General features: G+C 49.7%; 1 protein-coding gene across 11 annotated transcripts in view; it reads left to right on the top strand.

Moving 5' to 3' along the window:
* The window catches only part of LOC307200846 (uncharacterized protein), a 238,548-nt gene that overhangs the window by 2,236 nt on the left and 212,289 nt on the right, over positions 1-24,023 (top strand). Inside the window, exons 4-7 of one of the 11 annotated variants that reach the window (XM_079949857.1) lie at positions 7,368-7,762; positions 7,906-8,095; positions 8,173-8,222; positions 10,610-10,751. In XM_079949857.1, the coding sequence (XP_079805983.1) occupies positions 7,368-7,762; positions 7,906-8,095; positions 8,173-8,222; positions 10,610-10,705 (731 nt within the window). In that variant the 3' untranslated portion in view covers positions 10,706-10,751. The other 10 variants (XR_013832447.1, XR_013832448.1, XM_079949858.1 and 7 more) reach the window with 10 other exon arrangements.

Below are 24,023 nucleotides of genomic sequence, written 5' to 3'. Positions count from 1 at the left end.
CCAACAGGATTTGAGCCCAAGAAGCAGTGCTTCAAAGCTCCCTTCTTTCTTGCAGGATCTTGATCGTGCACCGCTGTGGCTGCTGCCCAAGCCTCCCCCCAAAAGACCAGGTAAGAGGAAGGGAACCTTTGCAGGGGGCGGGGAGAAGGCTGGGGGTCTTCCTACAGGGGTTGCTTCACTACAGCTCCCATTGTCTTTGACCACTGTCCTTCTCCCCCCTTTTTTATAAAAAAAACACAGCTTGAGGACTGAATTCCAGAGTGGATGGATCTCAGCTGAAGGACTGTATTCCGGTTTCTGATTTGTCAGCTGCTGAAGCATTTGAAAGCTGTGATGTGATAAATAGAGGCTTTACAAATGTGAAGCGTGAACTTTTCCCTGTTCATCCTTTGGACACACTGGATAATTTTGTTGTTGTTGTTGCTAAATCAAGATAAGATGAATTTTTCTACTCTGAGAAATATTCCGGGGCTGCATGCACTGCTGAAGCTGCAGATGGAATTCCAAGCAGCGAAGCAGGTCCAGCATCTTCCTTTCCTTCCTAGTTCTAACTTGTCCCTGGATATCTGGAAAGGCAACTGTGACTGCATCGGTTTTGAGGATATTCTGAACAACCCGGCACAGAGTGAAGGAATGGGAGATCCTCATCTTTTGGTTGAACACAAACTTGGTTTCTTATAATGCGCACATCCTCCATCCTTCTGTTCATGAAAATGTTTCTTACCTGTGTCCCTGTGGGTTCAAGTAAACCATATAAGCAGTAGCTGTACAGCACTTGTTTTGATACACACAATGTCTCACCTACCTTGATGAAAACAAGGCACATTAAATGCTTCAATATATTACTTTTGTTCTGTGTTTACTGTCATTACAAATGTCTTGCAACTGGGTATTTTTTTAAAAAAAATGGGAAATATTTCTATTCAGGGCAGTTACTGTTTCACGTCTGCAACTGTGGAACTGTAGACATTAAGAAGTCTATAGAAAAGGGGCATTTTAGATTGAATGTTCTTGTTCTTTGCCATATATAACCCAGGTATTTGCTGTTTAATCTTTCTTTCCTTGTGCTGGATGACATGCCATCTTTTAAAAACAATGAGTAAAATTTTCTGTAAATGCAACAAAACAAAAACCGAGCTCCCCACCGGGGCAACCCAAGCTCTGAAGAGTTTAGGCTGTCTCAATTTGGGAAACGGGCCGTGGCAGCAGGGGGAGAGATCAGCTCATCAGCACACAGCCTCTAAGACTGTCCCCGGAGTGAGAAAGCTTCCCAAATTTAATCCCAATAAGGAGAGCGAATTCAAAGAATTCGTGGAACAACTTTTGAAAAGTGGCAGTGAAAGAAGGGAGTCCGCTCTCGAGCTGGTCAGAACCGCGTGGGGAAAATTGGACTGGAAAGAACTGGGTACAACTAAACCTTTAGTCTCCGAGTATATGGGCATAGAAGGGATCCAAGAATAGTAGAGCTGGAAGAGACCCCAAGGATCATCCAGTCCAACTCCCTGCAATGGAGGGGGTTGGACTAGATGACCCCCAGTGTACCCTCCAACTGTACAGTTCTTTGATTTTCATACAAATGCTGTGAATGGCCTGCATCTGAGGGGTTGCGATGACCCACTAAGTTGCATCCTGCAGGGACAAATGCCTCACCCTGAAGAGAGACTGCTTCCCATCACTCATTTAGAACTCTAAGAGTTGGACAACCAGGAGCAGGAAGAAAGTAATGAAAAATTTGTCCCAGGATCTGTTTCCTTCTTTCTGGTCTGCATGGGCCCCAAGGCACACTAGCCATCAGCAACAGGAGGGCATCTTCCGCACATATATTTTCCAAATACATTCTAGGTGGTTGGTTCTGCCCCACTGAAGCCAGCTTATACCTTTCCCTATTATTGTGACTCGCAATTGCTACCTTCAGGCTGCTTCTGTGGGGAAAGGGATGGGCAGGGAGACAAAGAGCCCTACCCTCCTCTTCTTCTGTAATGGGAATAACTAACAAAAAGGGAACAAAACACACAGTGAAATTTTCACAGCCTCACAGTTGTGTTAAACACCAAGAACTCTCCCAATTAAGAATAAGCAAAACCAGGGGCATCTTGCCCATAGAGGCAAGTGGTGTGGGGCGCCCGGGCACCAAGTTCTGGAGGGCACCAGGGAAGAGGCAGGGGCTGGACGCGGCGCCTCCCACCATCAGCTGCCCTCGCCCGCTTTGCTAAAGCAGCGCTGTAAATGTCGGCAACTCTGGGAAACGGGGAGGGGGGCGCCGGAGGGATCTTTGCACCATGGCGCCATATATACTTAAGACCCAAGAGCAGAACCAAGCTCACCATGTTGCTCTTCTGATGTCAACGTATGGGGTTGATGATTCATAAAGTCTTACGCATTTGGGATTAATCATACGAAATCTTTTTGCCGATTCCCGATGCACAGAATTTGGTTGTGGGCCTTGGGCTGCTCATCCAAGCTGTCAACTGCCTGGCAATGGTTCTGTCATGTGACAAAGGTATTTGAGAGCAGAAGCAGTAAAGGAGTCTAGAAATGTTGTGAAGTGCTGAAAAGCTGAAGAATCATTCAGCACAGTGGCGTAGCGTGGGGGGGTGCAGGGGGGGCCGGCCGCACCGGGCGCAACATCTGGGGGGGCGCGCTCGCCGCCTCCGAAGTGCCTCGGGCGCAGGCTGTAGCAGAGCTGTGCGCGCGTCCGGGCTGAAGGTGTCCGGCAGGCAGCGGCTCTCAGCGCTCGCCGCGGTCCCCGTGCGCCAGGGCCGCGGAGGGCGCGCCAGGCAGCCCCTCCTCACAGCCCCGCCGCCGCCGCTGCTGTTGCAGCTGCTGGGCCATGTTGCATTTTCCTCGCCTCTCTGCCCTCCTCCTCCGGGCAAGTGCCGTCGTTTGGGCAGCAGCGCCAGCGGCAACTCACCTCAGATCACCTGACACGGACCCACCGCCGCCGCCGTGGCTACCTTACCGCAAATACCCCAACCCAGGCAGCAGCAAGAAGAAGCTGGCAGCGGCGGCAGGTTAGGGGTTAGGGGCGCAAATTACTTGCCTTGCCCCGGGTGCTGACAACCCACGCTACGCTGCTGATTCAGCACGCTGATCACTGTGACTCATCTTGAGGATGAGTCCTTCTCTGTATAAGTACAGTATCTGCTTGCAGGCAGACTCAGAGTGTGTGATGGAGCCTGAGCTCTGGAAAGCCTGTGCTCAATGGAGACAAATGCCTCTGTGTGACTCAGTAACTGTGTATGCTCTGAAGCTAGTTTAATCCTCTGTTCACTATACTGTTATTTGCAAACAGGTTTATTTTTAACCCAGTAAAGTTTTGATTCTTTTACTGAAGAAGACTCTGCGTTATTAATTTACGCTGCATGTCAGGTTCTCCAAAAGGTGGCAGGTAGCAGTTGCTCCCAGCCTGGCCTAGATAGACCAAGGATGGATCCACCCAGGGGCCTTTTTAGGCCATAGCTCAGCACCTGTGGAAGGCCACAGGGTCAGTCCTCAGCATCTCCAGGTGAGGCTTGGGAAACTCTGATCCCCAGGTGAGCTGCTGCCAGCCAGGCCAGAGGAAGGCAGTCTGGAGCTCCCGGGACCCGGGACCTGGCTCCTGAGGCAGCTGTCTATGCAGCCCAGTGGGTGAGGTCTTCTGCCAGGCAAAGGGCCAGCCGCTTTCCTGCATATTCACCTCTGGCGACAGAACCCTCCATGGCCGAGCTTCAATCTGTCTCTCTGTGTGCCTTTGTTGGATTAGCACAGCGGGAGTGACAATACTTCTTGCATCCTTAGACTCATAGAATCACAGAGCAGGACGGGACCTTGAGGGTCATCTAGTCCAACCCCCTGCAGGAAGATGCAGCTGTCCCAGATGGGAATTGAACCTGCACGCTGGGCCTTCTCATCCCCACACCTGAAGCCAAGCAGGGAGTTGAATCAAGGCCCTTCTGGGTGCCCGGATTATGCTCTGCCACTGAGCTATAGCCCCTCCCAAACAGACACACAGGAAGGGGATTTATCTACCTCAGAGCGGCTGGGGCAACCCAGGAAGATTGGCGGGGTACAAATAACTACTACTACTACTACTACAGTGGTACCTTGGGTTAAGGACTTAATTCGTTCTGGAGGTCCATTCTTAACCTGAAACTGTTCTTAACCAGAGGTACCACTTTAGCTAATGGGGCCTCCCACTGCTGCCACACAGCCACTGTGCAATTTCTGTTCTCATCCTGAAGCAAAATTCTTAACCCGAGGTACTATTTCTGGGTTAGCGGAGTCTGTAACCTGAAGCGCCTGTTCTAAAAAGCAGGTGTCTTCCCTCCCCAATGATCCTGGGAACTGTAGTTTGTTAGGGGCTCTGGAAACAGCTCCCATTAGCAGAGATCCGTGGAGTCCTAGGAACTCAGCCATGAGGAGGAACCAGGAAGGTAGGAGGAGCTCAGATGCCAGGTTCTTGATTTGGGGAGGGACCCCGTGCCTTGGAAATGGAAAACCGTTGGGTGTTGAGGGTCCCAGGATTGTGCCTTGCCTTCAAGGGGACGCCTGGGAGATGGGGTTTGGTCCTGCTCAAGCTCTAACAGAAGACCCAACAGGTTATCCCACATATTGGAGGACAGGAAGGGATTCCCCTCAGATCAGATTGGCTCAGGCATATTTGAGAGGAACTAGCAACAGCTAGATTGGGGACTGGGAGCAGCTGGCAGGACCACAGAACACCAGTCCTAAAGGATCTACGATGGCTCCCAGTACATTTGTGAGCACAATTCACAGTGTGGGTCTTGTCTACCTGAAGAAGTGTTTCCACCTGGTTCTTTAAAAACAGAGTTTTAAAATGACAGCAAACTTAAAAGGATAGGTATCAGGTTGCAAAACCTTCTTTTGAGCAAGTCCAGCCATGAAGCTAGCTGCCTTCCCTCCCTTTGCCCCACTTAAGAAAGAATCAGGCATCAACATGGGAACTTTAAAAATAAGCTTTATTTACTTTATAATCATGCATCGGTTCACATCAATAGTGGCATTAAAAACTGTGCAGGCAAAATAGTGTTATACATTTGCTGGAGACCCCCCCCCCCAAACCCCAGAAATACGCAAAAGGTAGAATTTTGATAAATTGGGATATCAATGAAAGTACTGGCTGCACAACTGTGCCAGACAAGGAATTCCTGGGCTGACTTTTGCAAACCAGGATGGGGGGTCTAGCAAAGAGCAAATCTGTTGACACACCTGAGATTGCTGGGCACATGACCCAAGGGGAAGTGGGGATGAGCCCTAAAGGTATGGTGGGTACACAGCCTATGGTTTCAAGGGAAAGGTCTCTAGTGGGCTTTGGCTCACATACTGTATCCCGCTTCCTCCACAGGGCCAGGCCTCCAGGGATGAGGCTCCAGCTCCAGCTCCCGGGATGAAGGGCAAGAGAACATCCCAGCGGTTCCTGGCTGCCAACCCTCGGACCTCTTCTCCACTGCCCCTTCTCCGTGGGGCATGGCTCCTTCCCGGCCCTGTTTGGCGCAGAAGCAGCAGCCAAAGTTTCCTCCCATTAAAACAGCTTCTCGGGTTATTTCTGAGAGGGAGGGGACTTTGGCTGCTGCTTCTGTGCTAGGCCGGTCGGATGCCCATGCGGTGGAGAAGTGGGGAGCCCTGATAAGATCAGGTAGGAGGAAATGCCCCTTCCCAGGTCCCCCCCCTCCTGCCCCAGACTGGGCTAGTGTGGCTGGGAGCTAGGAGCCTGTTGATGTCTCCGTTTTCTTTGCAGGGAGGGAGCCTTTCCCCAACATATACTTTGTTCTGGTCAAATCCCTGGAGAGATGTGACAACCCGCAGGTACTGGGGCAGAGGGAACAAAGGGGTCCTTCCATCGTTTTTTGGCCCATCACAGCCCATTCTCATGTGATGTCCTGCTTCCTCCACGGGGCCACACCTCCAGGGATGAGGCTCCAGCGCCTGCTCCCGGGATGAAGAACGAGAGACCATCGTGGCGGTTCCCGGCCCCTGACCCTCGCCTGCCTCCCCCTCCGTCCGTTCTCCTTGCCTGCATGGCTCCTTCCCTTCTCTACTTGGCGCAGATGCACCAGCCAAGATTTCCACCCATCGAAAGCACCTCCAGAGTTATTCTGGAGCTGGAGGAGACTTTGGTTTCTGCTTCTGTGCCAGGCCGGCCGGGACGGAGCCCAGACGCCCGTACGGAGTAGTTCAGGTTGGGGCAGCTGATAAGATCAGGTAGGAGGAAATGCCCCCCTCCCAGGTCCCCCATCCTCCTGCCCCAGACTGGGGGTAGCGTGGCTGGGAGCCAGGCACCTGGTGATGTCTCTGTTTGTTTTGCAGCGAGGAGAAGGTTCAGGCTGGGAGTCACTGCATCCTGGGAGGGACTGGAGCCCAGAAAAAGGCCTCTCACCCCAGAGGTACTGGGACAGGGGGAAGGATAAAGACCCCCGTAGGGAGGCAAAGTGTGGAAAGGCTCAGAGTTCAGGTAGGGGGAAATGCCAATTGAGTGCTGGTGGGGGGGAGGAGCAGGCCTGTCTCTCCCCAGCCCCTCACCCCCCTCCTTCCAAGCCAGGGGTGTGGACATTATGTGCCCAGGCAGGAGCAGCGATGGTTGGCAAGCAGTGGTGACGTGGGCATGGGCAGCCTGGCAGGGGTGCTTGTTCTGTCCCCCTCCTCCCCTGGGTCAGCTGGCCAGACACCCTCGCCAGCGCTCAGCCTCTCCCTACAGAAGTTTGGGGGCTGCTCCCCCCGGGGGCCCTATGTCTCCACCGCAGGAGGGCCCTGCCTCCACTGGCTTGCCTGCCCATGGGCTGCTGCCAGGCTGCTCTGTGCCAAACAGGAGAAGGAGGGATGTGGAAGAGTGAGGAAGGGAGGGAGCTGGGAAGGCGAACATCAGGTACGAGGGCAGAGGGAATGAAGGGATCCTTGTGAAACATCTTTTGGGAGTCCTAGAAACACTCTCCCACCTGTGGCTTCCATTTTCATGTGATGTCCCTCTTCCTCCACAGGGCCATGCCTCCAGGGAAGAGGCTCCAGATCCGGTTCCCAGGATGAAGAACCAGACATCCCGACAGTTCCCGGCTGACGTCCCTCACGGCGCGTCCCCACTGCCCCTTCTCCGTATGGGCATGGCTCCATCCCGGCCCGGTTTGGCACAGAAGCAGCAGCCAAAGTTTCCTCCCATTAAAACAGCTTCTCGGGTGATTTTTGAGAGGGAGGAGACTTTGGCTGTTGCTTCTGTGCTAGGCCGGTTGGACGCCCGTACGGTGGAGAAGTGGGGAGCCCTGATAAGATCAGGTAAGTGGAAATGCCCCTTCCCAGGTCCCCCACCCTCCTGCCCCAGACGGAGGATAGCGTGGCTGGGAGCCAGGCGCCTGCTGATGTCTCTGTTTGTTTTGCAGTGAGGAGAAGGTTCAGCCTGGGAGCTGCTGCATCCAGGGAGGGACTGGAGCCCAGAAAAAGGCCAGGGCAGGAAGGAGGCTGCTGTGGCACAAAGAATGAACCAAACATTGGAAATTGTGGTATGTTAATTCCATGCGGAATCCATTTCCCACATGTGCAGGAAGGTTGTGGCCCCGACCTGCATGAACCAGGGCTGGGTTGTTGTGTTGCAGGCCGGTCTTGCACCACCCCCTCGCCCCCCTCCTTCCAAGCCAGGGGTCAGGCGCCCAGGCAGGAGCAGCGATCATTGGCAGCCAGTGGTGACGTGTATTTTCCTTTCTGTCTCCCAGGTCCTAAGAGGCTACTGTACCGCAGGGCCCAAATGGACAAAGGAGTGACGGCCATGGAAGATGTGGTATGTTAATTCCATGGAGAAACCATTCCCCACATGTATCAAATAGGGCTGGGGTGGGTGAAAGTGTTTCTGAGTTGACATTCTGTCAGTAGTTTTTGGCCCCTCACAGCCCATTCTCATAGGATGTCCCTCTTCCTCCACAGGGCCATGCCTCCAGGGATGAGGCTCCAGCTCCGGCTCCCAGGATGAAGAACCGGGCAACATCCCGGCGGTTCCCGACTGACGTCCCTCGCAATGTTTCCCCACTGCCCCTTCTCCATACGGGCGTGGCTCCTTCCCAGCCCGGTTTGGCTCCCTGGCTTGCCTTGTCCACAGATGTTGATAGCTTGGCAGGTCCCCAGATGATATTTTCTGTTGTGAATTACTGGTTGGTAACTTCCTCTGTTTTTATTTTCCTTTGTGTCTCACAGGTTCTCAGGCAGGAAGGCAGAAGCAGAAAGAAATATCACTGGAAATCATGGTATGTTCATTCCATGGGGAATACATTTCCCGGTTATTCCTTCCTTCAGACAAAAGAAGAAGTGGCTCTCCTTGCCTTCTTAGCCCATCTTATTCTCTAATTTCTGTATCCCATGCAAATGTCTTTCTTGAGATTCTAGCCAACCTCAACGGGTGGTCTCAGTTACCATAAAGAACCTTAGAATAAGAGAGATACATGTTATTACCTATATATTTATCTGGAACGCCTCTAACCAATCATACTAACTGAGCTTGTTTCTTCCTTAGGCGAGAGGCCGGCCAAAATAAAGGGGGAAAGGCTCCCAGCTCAGGTAAGTGGAAATGCCAACAGAGTGCCCCATATTTTAGGAATGCTTCCTTCCCTTGTCCCCCACCCTCATGCCCCAGACTGGGGCTAGCATGGCAGGGTGCCAGGCGCCTGCTCATGTTTCTGTTTTCTCTGCAGTGTGGGAGCCTTTCCCCAACACGTATTTTGTTCTGGCCAAATCCCTGGAGAGACGTGGCGAACATCAGGTACGAGGGCAGAGGGAATGAAAGGATCTTTGTGGAACATGTTTTGGGAGTCCTAGAAACACTCTCCCACCTGTGGCTTCCATTCTCATGTGATGTCCTTCTTCCTCCACAGGGCCACGCCTCCAGGGACGAGGCTCCAGCTCTGGCTCCCGGAATGAAGAACCGAACAACATCCCGGCGGTTCCCGGCTGTCGTCCCTCGCGGCGCGTCCCCACTGCCCCTCCTCTGTACGGGCATGGCTCCATCCCGGCCCGGTTTGGCACAGAAGCAGCAGCCAAAGTTTCCTCCCATTAAAACAGCTTCTCAGGTGAGGGAGGAGACTTTGGCTGTTGCTTCTGTGCTAGGCCGGTCGGACGCCCGTACGGTGGAGAAGTGGGGAGCCCTTCTAAGATCAGGTAAGTGGAAATGCCCCTTCCCAGGTCCCCCACCCTCCTGCCCCAGACTGGGGCTAGCGTGGCTGGGAGCCAGGAGCCTGATGATGTCTCCGTTTGTTTTGCAGCGAGGGAGAAGTTCAGCTGTGGAACCGCCGCATTCCAGGAGGGACTGGAGCCCAGACAACGGCCTCTCGCCCCTGAGGTCATGGGACAGTGGGGAGGAGGGGGGCCCTAGGAAACACACAAGGAGGGCCTGCAGGATCAGGCCAAGGGCCTGCCTGGTCCAGCCTCCTCTTCTCCCAGGGGCCACCCAGTGGGAAAGTCACAAACAGTGGCAGTGGTAGGGGCTTTGGCACCTGGATAGAGGGGGGCATGGCACATGACTTTTCCTGCATCCAAGCTGCCTTTTGTTGGGGTGCAGAGGGCAAGACGCTCTGCTCAGGTCTCCTCCACCTTTTTGTGGGGGGTCTTTATGCTTGGAAACCCAAAACTCAGCAGGGGGCGTCTGAGCCTGTGCAAAGGGCTCCTTCACCCACGAGCAACCTAAAGGACTGTCTTTCTGCATAGAACCCTGCCTAAGTGTGCTTCTCCTGACTGGTGCACTGGCTAGGCATGATTTTATTGCTTTATCTGATCTATGCTTTGCCGCTTGCAATTTGCGGGTTTGGGGGTCGCGGTCGGGGAAGAGGGTGCCAAATGTCACCCCCATTCAGGATGGCACCCTGGGAGGCCTGCCCACCTGCCCCCCTTCGGTACCCCGCTGGCTACAAACAGGATTCGAGCCCAAGAGCCCCCTGCCCACCTGGGACTTCCTGCAACGGCTTTTTGAAGCACCGTCCCTGGCGTTTGGTCTGTGACAGACCATTCACATGTTCAGGGATTCTTCCCTCAAAGCAGCACATGGCATCCAAGTTTCCCCTGCCTCAAAGGTTCCTTCTTTCTTGCAGGATCTCGCTTGTGCACCGCTGTGGCTGCTGCTGAAGGCCCCCCACAAATAAAACAGGGCCACGCCTCCAGGGATGAGGCTCCAGCTCCGGCTCCCGGGATAAAGAACCACACAACATCCCAGTGGTTCCCGGCTGCCAACCCTCGCAACACTTCCCCACTGCCCCTTCTCCGTACAGGCATGGCTCCTTCCTGGCCTGGTTTGGCGCAGAAGCAGCAGCCAAAGTTTCCTCCGATTAAAACAGTTTCTTGAGTTATTTCTGAGAGAGAGGAGACTTTGGCTGCTGCTTCTGTGCTAGGCCAGCCGGGATGGACTCCAGACACCCGTATGGAGGCCAAGTGGGGGGAGCTTATAAGATCAGGTAGGAGGAAATGCTCCTCCAAAGGCTATCCTGAAGTATTTCCATCACGACTAGTAGCCTTTGACCACCCTCTCCTCCATTCAGTTCACCTCATCCTGTTTTAAAGCCATGCAGCCAGAGATGCTCTTTTGGTGCCTCTCATGGCCTGTGACAGCCCATTCACATGTCCAGCGATTCTACCTTCTTTCTCCCAGGATCCTCTGTCTGCACCGCTGTGGCTGCTGCCAAAGCCTCCCATAAAAATTACAGGAAAGATTTGCATGGGGCTGGGAGAACACCCTCCAAGTTGAGTGTCCAGAGAATGGGAGAAGAACCTTCCTGCATGAGAGCAGAAAGGAGTTGACGTTCTGTCAGTAGTTTTTGGCCATTCACAGCCCATTCTCATAGGATGCCCCCCTTCCTCCACAGGGCCACGCCTCCAGGGATGAGGCTCCAACTCCGGCTCCCGGGATGAAGAACCGAACAACATCCTGACGGTTCCCGGCTGACGTCCCTCGTGATGTTTCCCCACTGCCCCTTCTCCATCTGGGCGTGGCTCCTTCCCGGCCTGGTTTGGCTCCCTGGCTTGCCTTGTCCACAGATGTTGATAGCTTGGCAGGTCCTCAGCTGTGGACCCCAGATGATATTTTCTGTTGTGAATTACTGGTTGGTAACTTCCTCTGTTTTTATTTTCCTTTGTGTCTCACAGGTTCTCAGGCAGGAAGGGCACAGCCATGGTGCCATAAGAAACAAATATCCCTGGAAATTGTGGTATGTTAATTCCTTGGGGAATCCATTTCCCACATATTTTATTTATTTATTTTAATTTCTATACCGCTTTATATTTGTAATAAAAATCTCAAAGCGGTTTACAGCATAATAAATCAATAAAACTGTCATGGCCTGTGACAGCCCATTCACACGTCCAGCGATTCTTCCCTCAAAGCAGCCCTTAGCGTTGACTTCTCTCCTGCTTCAAAGATACCTTCTTTCTTCCAAGATCCTCTGTCTGCACCACTGTGGCTGCTGCCAAAGCCTCCCATAAAAATAACAGGAAAGATTTGCATGGGCCTGGGAGAACACCCTCCAAGTTGAGTGTCCAGAGAACGGGAGAAGAACCTTCCTGCATGAGAGCAGAAAGGAGATGCTCTTGTCTTGAAGTGGGTGGGCCAAGCTTTCTTGGGGAGCAATGTCAGGGCAGGGGAATTGGGCATCCATTCCCCACCTCTGCCAGGAGGATACCAAGTCCTTCTTCCTCCACAGAGCCATGCTTCCAAAGAATGGTCTCCATCTCCAGCACACAAGCCCCCCAATTTCTATCACCTTCTTCTTTGGCAATCCCACATAGCTAAGTAAGATTGCCTTCCATGAACACAATCTTAAAAGTGAGTCCATAATGGACTGTGGAGGCCAATTCTGGGTCCACACGTCCTTGCACAGTTTCCTGGCGGTTTCCTGGCGTGAGTCATTCACGGTGAGGATTTGCCGAACATGCCTTCCTCTTAGCTTGTTTCTCTCTTTCGTCCTGAGTTCGCGCGTCTTCAAAGTCCATGACACCTTCGGTAAAGGCTGTTCTCCAACTGGAGCGCTTGCAAGCCAGCTTTTCCCAATTGTTTCTACTACATTTCTTTTAGATTTGCCTTGAGAAGTCTTTAAACCTCTTTCACTGACCACCAGCATTACATTTTTAAGTTGCTTGGGAAGACGTTAATCAGGTATAGCCCAGGTCTGTAAAGCTGCTTTCCAGGTACCGTATTTTTTGCACCATAACACTCACTTTTTTCCTCCTAGAAAGTAAGGGGAAATGTCTGTGCGTGTTATGGAGGGAATGCCTACGGGTGGCATGCCTACGGATTTTCCTCCTCTAAAAACTACGTGCGTGTTATGGTCGGGTGCGTGTTATAGAGCGAAAAATACGGTAATTAGAGGGTGTGGTGTGGGGCATCTGGGCATTAGGAATACAAGCCAAGCCTTAGCTCCATGACCCCCCTAAATGGGGGAAATTCAGTTCCTGGGCAGCTGGCAAAGCCCCTCTTCTCTTCTCATGGAACGGCCACATGCCCCGGGCGATGGCCACTGGACTATTGATCCTAAGCTGAATAGCTGACCTGCCTAGCTTCAGGTCCCCCACCAAGTGCCCCCTTCTAGAACCCACCGCTCTCAACCGACTCTCAACTGCCTCCCCCTCCAACATTCAAACTGGCTTTTCAAGGCTCCTCCAATCTTCTCTCTCCCCCAGAATTCCACTCTCTCTCTTCCCCCCTCCCTCCCTGCTTGACATTCCCTTGGGAATTCTAATATCATCACTTCAGTTATCCTATTACACATTTTTAAAAAAATATAGATTTAGGGAGGATACCCCTAAATCCTGGAAATTAATAAATGGTAGAATTTGGGATTGTTTGGGTTTTGAAGGGAGAAATACAAGTTGCAAGGGCCATTAAGAAACAATTCAAGGCCCCCGAGGGACTAACTGGAAATGCAAAAGAAGTCCTTCTCCCTTGCCCTGCGATGTGAACAGAGACGGGGGATCTGGAAGGGGGCTGGGATAAGTGGGTATGAGGTGGCAGGAAAAGAGAGGCTTTGAGCAAGGGGTGAGGGAAGGAGGAGGAGGAGGGGAGTCTAGAATCCAACTTTTGAAGGCTGGCTGCCCTGCTGTGAAGGACAGGTCCCCCTGGAAATGACTGTAATCTTTCTTAAAGCCACAACAGTCTCCGCCATGTCTCAGTTCTCCAAAGGGGAGAGCCTGGAACCCCTCGGGCTGTTGCCCCCACTGCCCACTAGGCAGAGAGGGGGGGAGACACCCAACGTTTGGAGCAATATTTTACACGTCATGCTCTGTCAGGTCATCCTATTAGAAGCACTTAATCTTCCCTCTGCTGCTTCCTAGGAAATCGGGGGAAGTGAGCTGCCTGTTCTAAAAAGCAGGTGTCTTTCCCCAAATGATTCCGGGAATTGTAGTTTGTCAGGTGTTCTGGGAATTGTAGTTCTGTGAGAGGAAAGCTACAATGACCAGGATCATTTGGGGGACGTCATGTGCTTTAAATGCTCATTGGATGCACTTTGAATTATAGGATCACGGAATTGCAGAGTTAGGAGGGACCCCGAGGGTCATCTAGACCAACCCCCTGAAATGCAGGAATCTCGGCTAAAGCATCCATGGCAGATGGCCTTCCAACCTCTGCTCAAAAACCTCCAAGTACTGGAATTTCCTTTCTTGTAACTTGAATCCATGGCTTCAGGTCCTGAGGGCCTCTGGAGCAGCAGAAAACAAGCTTCCTCCCTGTGACGGCCTTTGAGATATTGAGAGGGCTGCATGGCGTGACTCTCATATCCATGTCCTGAGGGACAGAGAGCAAAAAGTTTCTCTGTCCCCTTTCTCCAGCCCAGGCAGAATTGCAAGGGGTCAGGGCATCTGGCTGGTAAGGAGATGGTCGGAGTTTGGAGCCCAGCCAGGGCTGGCTGTGGGCAGGATCCTGGCATTGTCTGGGGTTGGACTAGATGACCTTTGGCATCCCTCCCAACTCAACCAAACTATGATTCATAGAATCATAGAGTTGGAAGAGACCACAAGGGCCATCGAGTCCAACCCCCTGCCAAGCAGGAAACACCATCAGAGCACTCCTGACATATGGCTGTCAAGCCTCTGCTTAAAGACCTCCAAAGAAGGAGACTCCACTACATTCCTCGGCAGCAAATTCCACTGTCGAACAGCTCTTACTGTCAGGAAGTTCTTCCTAATGTTTAGGTGGAATCTTCTTTCTTGTAGTTTGGATCCATTGCTCCGTGTCCGCTTGTCTGGAGCAGCAGAAAACAACCTTTCTCCCTCCTCTATCTGACATCCTTTTATATATTTGAACATGGCTATCATATCACCCCTTAACCTCCTCTTCTCCAGCCTAAACATGCCCAGCTCCCTCAGCCGTTCCCCATAAGGCATCGTTTCCAGGCCTTTGACCATTTTGGTTGCCCTCCTCTGGACACGTTCCAGTTTGTCAGTGTCCTTCTTGAACTGTGGTGCCCAGAACTGGACACAGTACTCCAGGTGAGGTCTGACCAGAGCAGAATACAGTGGCACTATTACTTCCCTTGATCTAGATGCTATACTCCTATTGATGCAGCCCAGAATTGCATTGGCTTTTTTAGCTGCCGCATCACACTGTTGGCTCATGTCAAGTTTGTGGTCAACCAAGACTCCTAGATCCTTTTCACATGTACTGCTCTATGATTCCATCAAGCAGCTAAAGGAAGGGGCGGGGGAGCAAGATGCAGAACCAGGGGAGGCACAACCACACACCCCAACTGCACCCTCTGGCCTGACCCACGGTGGCCTCATCCCAGAAGCAACTCTGAAGGTAGGAGGAACTCTGAAGCCCAGAGGAGATGAGTGGCATGTTGTTGTTTTTGTTTTGTCATTTAGTCGTGTCCGACTCTTCATGACCCCACGGACCGGAGCATACCAGGCAACCTGTCTTCCACTGCCTCCCGCAGTTTGGACAAATTATTATTATTATTATTATTATTATTATTATTATTATCATCCATTACTGGTGCATGTGACTTGGCTCCCTGGCTTAACTTGTCCACAGATGTTGACAGCTTGGCAGGTCCTCAGCTGTGGTCCCCAGATTATATTTTCTGTTGTGAATATCTGGTTGGCTACAGGGTTGAAAAATATGTGAGGATACCCAGAGCTTACAGGGTTAACAGCTCAAGGGAAATGACGTCCTGTCACTAGAAGAATAGAAGAAGAAGCTGTACGAGAGTTTTACTGCATGGCCGAGATTCCTTCCACGCAGGCACACCGCTGCTCAAGATGTTCTGCTGTAGCTGGGAGAAGCAGATTGGTGCAGTGGAAGCGGATTGGACGCCACAGCACTGCCGCAGTTCGCAGCCTTGACGGACACTCACTGGAACGCAATATGGCCTTTCCATGCCTCTATTCTCCTAACTCTAAGGCTCTGTACATATCACACCTTGAAGTCACAGGGTAATTCCATTAAATGTCAACCTACAGACTCATTGCTCCTAAACATGTTGCAGATCATTGTAAGATAGATAGATAGATAGATAGATAAATTTATTGTCATTGTCTGTATATACACAGTATACACAACAACGAAAATCAAACACCCAAGACCGGATTCACATACACATTTGCACGTATCTCCAACACTCTCATCCTATTCAGACATAATCTATTAAAACATACATAATCCAGAATATAACACAACCTATTAGAAGCATAGCATAACCTAAAACCTATCTCATTCCTTACTACTCACTGCTTGCTATTTCTTACAACTGGCCCTGAGATCATTGTTTAGTGCAATCAGAGCTCTTGGATAGAAACTATTCAGAAGGCGTGTGGTTCGTGTTTTCATTGTCCTATATCTTCTGCCCGAAGGCAACAATTCAAAGAGGTTGTGAGCAGGATGGGTGGGATCTCTCAGGATATTGTGTGACTTCTTCAAGCTGCGAGACGTGAAGATCTCATCCAGGGTTGGTAGTTGGAGCCCAATAACATTCTGGGCAATTTTAATTATTCTCTGTAAGGCTTTTTTTTCCATTCCAGAGCTGCTCCCATACCACGATAATATACTATAGGTTAAGACACTCTCAATGGTACTATGATAATAGGACAGAAGTAGGTGCTGAGATAGATTCAATCCTCTGAGCATTCTCAGGAAATACAATTTCCCAAAGTTTTAGGATCTTGTCACTGTGTTGGATGGGTTTTAACAGGAAGGAGAGAATATTAGCCCCTCCCTTAAAATTCCCCAGGCACTCACACCCGTTCCATTTTACCGTATGTCTGTTTCAGCAGCGATATTGTGAAAGCCAGTTTTTGTAAGATTGGGGATTTAAGCCACACTTTAACTTTTCACGGTCAGAATTTTTTTTTTGGGGGGGGGGGGCGAAGTGAGGCTTATATTCAGGCCAATACGGTATGTGCCACTCAAACTCAATAGGCGTGTCATTAAGCCACAGCAACTTAAGACCAGAGTCCAAGTCATTTGAAGGACAGGCAATGGGCTGCCATCATAAGGGGGGAAATCAGAAATATACTAGTTGAGTATAAGTGGAAATGAAATGCTTGTGTTCCTACAGGGAGGCAATTTGCCCCACATCAGAGAACACCTGAGTGCACTCAGCTCACTCTGTGCCACGCCCAGTGGCATCGCAACGGGGGGTGGGGTGGGGTGGTGTGGTGTGCCCTGGGTGCCATGTTGGGGGGGGGGGTGACAATAAGGCACACTGCAGGGGTTCGCGGCGGCGTGAGCCACCATTGTGCTGGTGCAGCCTCATGTGGAGGATTCCCTGCGAGCAGAGGATACCGGCGCCAGCGGCAAACCATTATGTACAGCGCATGTGCAGCGTCGCACGCATGCACTGTATGTAACGCCGCTGCACATGCACGGTACATAGCGGTTTGCCACCGGCACCCTATGGATGGCGGTGGGATCCCTCTGTCGCTGCTACAGCCACATGTAGATTATCCTCCGTTCACGGCTGGGATCCTGGCACCGTCCATATGGCGCTGGAGCCGCGCCACCGGCAAACTGCTATGTACAGCGTTGCTACGTATGGCACATGCATCGTACGTAGCGACACCCCACCCCGGGTGTCACGATGCCTTCGTTCGCCCCTGGCCACTCCCCTTCCCTCCCTGTTCATTCTGAATTTCTCTGCAGCTTCTCTCTCTCAGTGCCCCCCCCCCCCCGTTCTGCCCCAGGGATCCATCTCAGCTAGAAAGGGGGCAGGTAATGAGTCTGTTTCTCTGGTCTCTGACAGATTCCCCCATTAAGAACATTCTGCAGAAATTCTGAACTATTTTCTCTTCCCTAGCTCAATTAAGATGCCATCAAGTGGCGATTAACATTATTTTGCCTGACAAATGCTAGCATTTGCAGCAATACATTACCAAGCCATGTTCAGACATTCCTTTTGCTAGGGAAATTGCTTGTTAATAGTCCTTGATGGTCACTGGATGCCTTCCCGCCCCCCAATTGTTGTTGTTGTGGTTTAGTCGTTTAGTCGTGTCCGACTCTTCATGACCCCATGGACCAGAGAACGCCAGGCACTCCTGTCCTCCACTGCCCCCCGCAGCTTGGTCAGACTCATGCTGGTAACCTCGAAAACACTATCCAACCATCTCGTCCTCTGTCGCCCCCTTCTCCTTGTGCCCTCCATCTTTCCCAACATCAGGGTCTTCTCCAGGGAGTCTTCTCTTCTCATGAGGTGGCCAAAGTACTGGAGCCTCAGCTTCACAATCTGTCCTTCCAGTGAGCACTCAGGGCTGATTTCCTTCAGAATGGAGAGGTTTGATCTTCTTGCAGTCCATGGGACTCTCAAGAGTCTCCTCCAGCACCATAATTCAAAAGCATCAATTCTTCGGCGATCAGCCTTCTTTATGGTCCAGCTCTCACTTCCATACATCACTACTGGGAAAACCATAGCTTTAACTATACGGACCTTTGTTGGCAAGGTGATGTCTCTACTTCTCAAGATGCTGTCTAGGCCTGTCATTGCCCTTCTCCCAAGAAGCAGGCGTCTTTTAATTTCGTGGCTGCTGTCACCATCTGCAGTGATCATGGAGCCCAAGAAAGTAAAATCTCTCACTGCCTCCATTTCTTCCCCTTCTATTTGCCAGGAGGTGATGGGACCAGTAGCCATGATCTTCGTTTTTTTGATGTTGAGCTTCAGACCATATTTTGCACTCTCCTCTTTCACCCTCAATAAAAGGTTCTTTAATTCCTTCTCACTTTCTGCCATCAAGGTTGTGTCATCTGCATATCTGAAGTTGTTGATATTTCTTCCGGCAATCTTAATTCCGGCTAGGGATTCATCCAGCCCAGCCTTTCGCATGATGAATTCTGCATATAAGTTAAATAAGCAGGGAGACAAAATGCAGCCTTGTCGTACTCCTTTCCCAATTTTGAACCAGTCAGTTGTTCCATATCCAGTTCTAACTGTAGCTTCTTGTCCCACATAGAGATTTCTCAGGAGACAGATGAGGTGATCAGGCACTCCCATTTCCTTAAGAACTTGCCATAGTTTGCCATGGTCGACACAGTCAAAGGCTTTTGCATAGTCAATGAAGGCTTTTGCATAGTCAATGACTATCCATCCAATAGGATGAGCTAATTTTTTAAGAACTGGTTTCTTGACACAGAGATTTCTCTTGCATGTTTGAGTGAAGAGAGCAGATAAGTAAGAGATAGCAAGGTCTGTATAGTTCAAGCTATGGTTTTCCCAGTAGTGATGTATGGAAGTGAGAGCTGGACCATAAAGAAAGCTGGTTGCCAAAGAATTGACGCTTTTGAATTATGGTCCTGGAAGAGACTCTTGAGAGTCCCATGGACTGCAAGAAGATCAAACCTATCCATTCTGAAGGAAATCAGCCCTGAGTGCTTTAACTATATACAGTGGTGCCTCGCAAGACGAAATTAATCCGTTCCGCGAGTCTCTTCGTCTTGCGGTTTTTTCATCTTGCCAAGCAAGCCCATTAGCGGCTTAGCGGATTAGCGCTATTAGCGGCTTAGGGGCTTAGCGGCTTAGCGGATAAGCGGCTTAGTGGCTTAGAAAAAGGGGGGGGGGAAACCCCGCAGGAACTCGCAAGACATTTTTGTCTTGCGAAGCAAGCCCATAGGAAATTCGTTTTGCGAAGCACCTCCAAAACTGAAAACCCTTTCGTCTAGCGGGTTTTCCGTCTTGCGAGGCATTCGTCTTGCGGGGCACCACTGTATAGCTTTAACTATACAGACCTTGCTCTAGGTACAGATGCCCGACTGGCCTCCGTTAGGAGTCACAGAATTATAAAGAGTTGGAAGGGACCTTCAGGGTCATCTAGTCCAACCCCCCTGCAATGCAGGAAGATGTAGCTGTCTCATATGGGGATCGAACCTGCAACCTTGGCATTATCAGCCCTGAGTGCTCACTGGAAGGACAGATCCCGAAGCTGAGGCTCCAATACTTTGGCCACCTCATGAGAAGAGAAGACTCCCTGGAAAAAACCCTGATGTTGGGAAAGATGGAGGGCACAAGGAGAAGGGGACGACAGAGGACGAGATGGTTGGACACTGTTCTCAAAGCTACCAGCATGAGTTTGACCAAACTGCGGGAGGCAGTGGAAGACAGGAGTGCCTGGTCCAGGGGGTCACGAAGAGCCGGACACGACTAAATGACTAAACAACAACAACAACAACTGTAAAGTGTGCACACCTAAACTTTTGACTTAAACTCACCTTCAAAGTTTTGTAAAATCTCCTATTACCCAGCATTCACAAATGAAGCACAGTTAAAATTGTGGTTGCACACACAGCGGTTGTTGCAGATTCCTGTTTTGGAGGGCAAACATTTCCAGAAATTATTATTCATATATGACAGGAATTAACACTTTTGGGTGGTGTAGCTTAGGGGACAATCTCCTTGCTGAAACGCAAGAGGCTCCATTGGCGTTCTGTCAGCTCTTAAAGATGGGCACTTGTTCAGACATAGAATCATAGAATTGTACAGTTCGAAGGGACGCTGAGGGACACCTAGTCCAACCCCCTGAGATGCAGGAATCTCAACTAAAGCAGCCATGGCAGATGGCCATCAGATTATTCCCCTGATCCCCTGACTTTGTTTTAATGTTTCTTTTAACTCTTTGAATTGTTGGGATGTTTTAATAGACTTGATTTATTGCTCATTTAAATTGTGGGTGTGTGTTTCACTTAAATTGGTTTTGTGTATGTGTGTGTTGTATTATATGCACATTTTGTAACTGGTTTTACACTTGTAAACTGCTTATAAAGCCACCTTGGCAATTAAACGGTATATGAATTAATAAATAATAGTCTTTAAGATGCCACAAGACTCTTGGCCTTGTTGAAATATAGACTGTCACAGCTAACTTTCAGGAAAGATTATCTGGAATTTACCTTGCAAAGTGCAAGTAGATAAATAGGTACCGCTCCAGCGGGAAGGTAAACGGTGTTTCCGTGCGCTGCTCTGGTTCGCCAGAAGCGGCTTAGTCATGCTGGCCACATGACCCGGAAGCTGTCTGCAGACAAACGCCGGCTCCCTCGGCCCATAGAGCGAGATGAGCGCCGCAACCCCAGAGTCGGTCACGACTGGACCTAGTGGTCAGGGGTACCTTTGCCTTTTTATTTGAAATGCAATTCAACTTTTGGAAACATATCATCAGACAACCGCTAGAGGTCAGTACAATGTCAGAGAACAAGTTTCCCACTCGCTCACCGAATGTAGTATCCTTTTCCTTTTTCCCTTTCCCCCCTACATATTTTAATTCAGGTGTTCAATTTCCACCTCAGCATGGGGAGGGGGGGAGTTCTTTCTCATAGAAGTGGTGCTCACAATCCAGTGAAGTGGAATTAAATTGCCTATTCTCCCTTTTCAGTTTCTGTAGAATGAATATATATATATATATATATATATATATATATATATATATATATATATATATTCATCTCATTCAGAATCAGCTGAAGTAAAATGAAGTGTCCTCCCTCATTTTCACAACCTGCTGCAATGGATTGTGGGCCACAAATAAGTCTGCATATTCTATGCATATTAAAGACAGGGTTGTTTTTTTTTTAAGTTAGCAGAAAGGAGTGAGGATACACTATACATGTTTAAGAGACCAGGCTGCTTCTAGTCTTGCGTGCAGCTGTTCATTCCTTCAGATACAGTGGCCTTATTTTCGCAAACAAACATTTGAAGAGGCTGCCAGATCTTGATTGATTTCATTTGCTTTTATTGATTCTACATTTATTGATCTTTGTCTTTAATTTCGGCTCCACCACCCTAATCCACTCACGTCTCATGCTCTCTTAAACAAACCCGCTCAGTCTCCTTTGCTGCCCTTTATGCCTGGAATGGCCAACTGTTATGTACTGAGTTGAATAGGATCCAAAATGCACAGTCTAATTGGTCCTAGAACAATAGGATCCAGAATGCAGCAGTCTGATTGGTCCTAGAACAATAGGATCCAGAATGCAGCAGTCTGATTGGTCCTAGAACAATAGGATCCAGAATGCAGCAGTCTTCTTCTTGCAGTCCATGGGACTCTCAAGTGTCTCCTCCAGCACCATAATTCAAAAGCATCAATTCTTCGGCGATCAGCTTTCTTTATCGTCCAGCTTTCACTTCCATACATCACTACTGGGAAAACCATAGCTTTTACTATATGGACCTTTGTTGGCAAGGTGATCCGTGAAGGAGTATCGACTGATAAGACTATGCAAATGATAGCTGTAAAGAAGAACTGGTACTGCCTGGGACACACAGTGGTACCTCAGGTTATAAACGCTTCAGGTTACAGACTCCGCTAACCCAGAAATAGTACCTCGGGTTTAGAACTTTGCTTCAGGATGAGAACAGAAATCAGGTGGCGGTGGCGTGGTGGCAGCAGGTGGCAGCTCTACACATCTGATGTGTAGAGATCTTTCCTGTTCTCCTTATTTAAGAGGGTTCTGGAAGCTTCTCTGTGTGAAAGAAGCTTCATGATGTTTGGGTTATTCCTTCAGAGAAGCTGAGTACAGCTGGTTTAAACTGGTTCTCTTATCTCTTTCTGTCAAGGTCATGTTGACTATAATAGTGAGGCTAGAAGGAGCCTGGGTTTCATTCATTTTCTTTCTGTATGCAGTGCTAGGTTTTAGACTTACTGTAAGTTTATGTAAGTTTTAGTTAAGTCTGCTGCAACTGGATTTCTTATGGAAAGTGCCAATCCTGAATGTATTGGATTTGTAACCATTATGCTCATTATGGTGCTGGAGGAGACTCTGTCTTGAGAGTCCCATGGCCTGCAGGAAGATCAAACCTATCCATTCTGAAGGAAATCAGCCCTGCGTGCTCACTGGAAGGACAGATCCTGAAGCTGAGGCTCCAAGACTTTGGCCACCTCATGAGAAGAGAAGACTCCCTGGAAAAGACCCTGATGTTGGGAAAGATGGAGGGCACAAGGAGAAGGGGACAACAGAGGACGAGATGGTTGGATAGTGTTCTTGAAGCTACCAGCATGAGTTTGACCAAACTGCGGGAGGCAGTGGAAGACAGAAGTGCCTGGCGTACTCTGGTCCATGGGGTCACGAAGAGTTGGATATGACTAAATGACTAAACAACAACAACAACAACAACAACATGCTCATTTGGCTCCAGTAGCAGTAAAGTTCTGCTGGATGAAATATAATTGCCTCTGGTCTATTTGGGGGGAATCCTGCAACGTGTTTAAGTTTTTACTCTGCTAACTATACATTGGAATTTACTCTGGATCAATACTGAGTAGAATTTCAATGACACTATATACTAATATAATGTACGGATCCCATGTCGCACACAATAGAAGGGTGTCACCAAAATAGTGTTCCTTGATATGATAGCCATGTTCAAATATATAAAAGGATGTCACATAGAGGAGGGAGAAAGGTTGTTTTCTGCTGCTCCAGAGAAGCGGACACGGAGCAATGGATCCAAACTACAAGAAAGAAGATTCCACCTAAACATTAGGAAGAACTTCCTGACAGTAAGAGCCGTTTGACAGTGGAATTTGCTGCCAAGGAGTGTGGTGGAGTCTCCTTCTTTGGAGGTCTTTAAGCAGAGGCTTGACAACCATATGTCAGGAGTGCTCTGATGGTGTTTCCTGCTTGGCAGGGGGTTGGACTCGATGGCCCTTGTGGTCTCTTCCAACTCTATGATTCTATGATTCCTGTAAAACACAAGTTTCATTGATCTCAGGCTTTGGCTGCTGCCTTATCAACTCACAACTTGATAAAGTCACATCACAGGGTAAGTAATCCTACGCGTCATGTGGAAGAATGTGAACACTTGGAAAGGGTTGCTAGTTCCAACTCCAGGCAGAATCCCCTTAAACTTTATTCAAGCACTAGCCTGCTCTTCTGCAAGCAACTCAAAGCTCGTTTCAGGGGAAGAGTGTCTACCCAAGTGATATTTCTATGTGGATTCTTAATCTCAAGGTGCTGGGTACAAGTCTCGCATTGAACTAGAGGACCCTCATGGTCCCTTCCCACTCTATGATTCTATGATTAATCTATGATATTATGATTATGATTAAACATGTTTTTTATATCTGTTGCATCTATATCTCACCCTTCCTTCCCAAGGAGTCCAGAGGGGCAAACAGAGAAATGATGAAAGCTTCAAAAGATCTAAAAACACCTTAAAAACCATAGACGCAGACTGGGAGATATCTCGGCTCGAAAGGTTTGTTGGAGGAGAGAGTCAGTGCCAAAAAAGACACTATTTAATGGGGGAATTCCAAAAGGGGTAGACATCACAACACTGTCCCACATCGTGTAGTAAGGTAAAGGTAAAGGGACCCCTGACCATTAGGTCCAGTCGTGGCTGACTGGGGTTGTGGCGCTCATCTCGCTTTACAGGCCGAGGGAGCTGGCGTACAGCTTCCAGGTCATGTGGCCAGCATGACTAAGCCGCTTCTGGCAAACCAGAGCAGCACATGGGAATGCCGTTTACCTTCCCGCCGGAGCGGTACCTATTTATCTACTTGCACTTTGACGTGCTTTCGAACTGCTAGGTTGGTTTAACTAAAATTGTTCCATTGTTCCCTTAGGTATCGGAGGATGTGTGTGTGTGTGGCTGGTTTTT

The sequence above is a fragment of the Podarcis cretensis genome, assembly GCF_951804945.1.
Source record: "Podarcis cretensis genome assembly, chromosome: 13".
Lineage (NCBI taxonomy): Eukaryota > Metazoa > Chordata > Lepidosauria > Squamata > Lacertidae > Podarcis > Podarcis cretensis.
The sequence above is the reverse complement of the archived record's forward strand: the minus strand, read 5'-3'. Positions and strand labels throughout refer to the sequence as shown.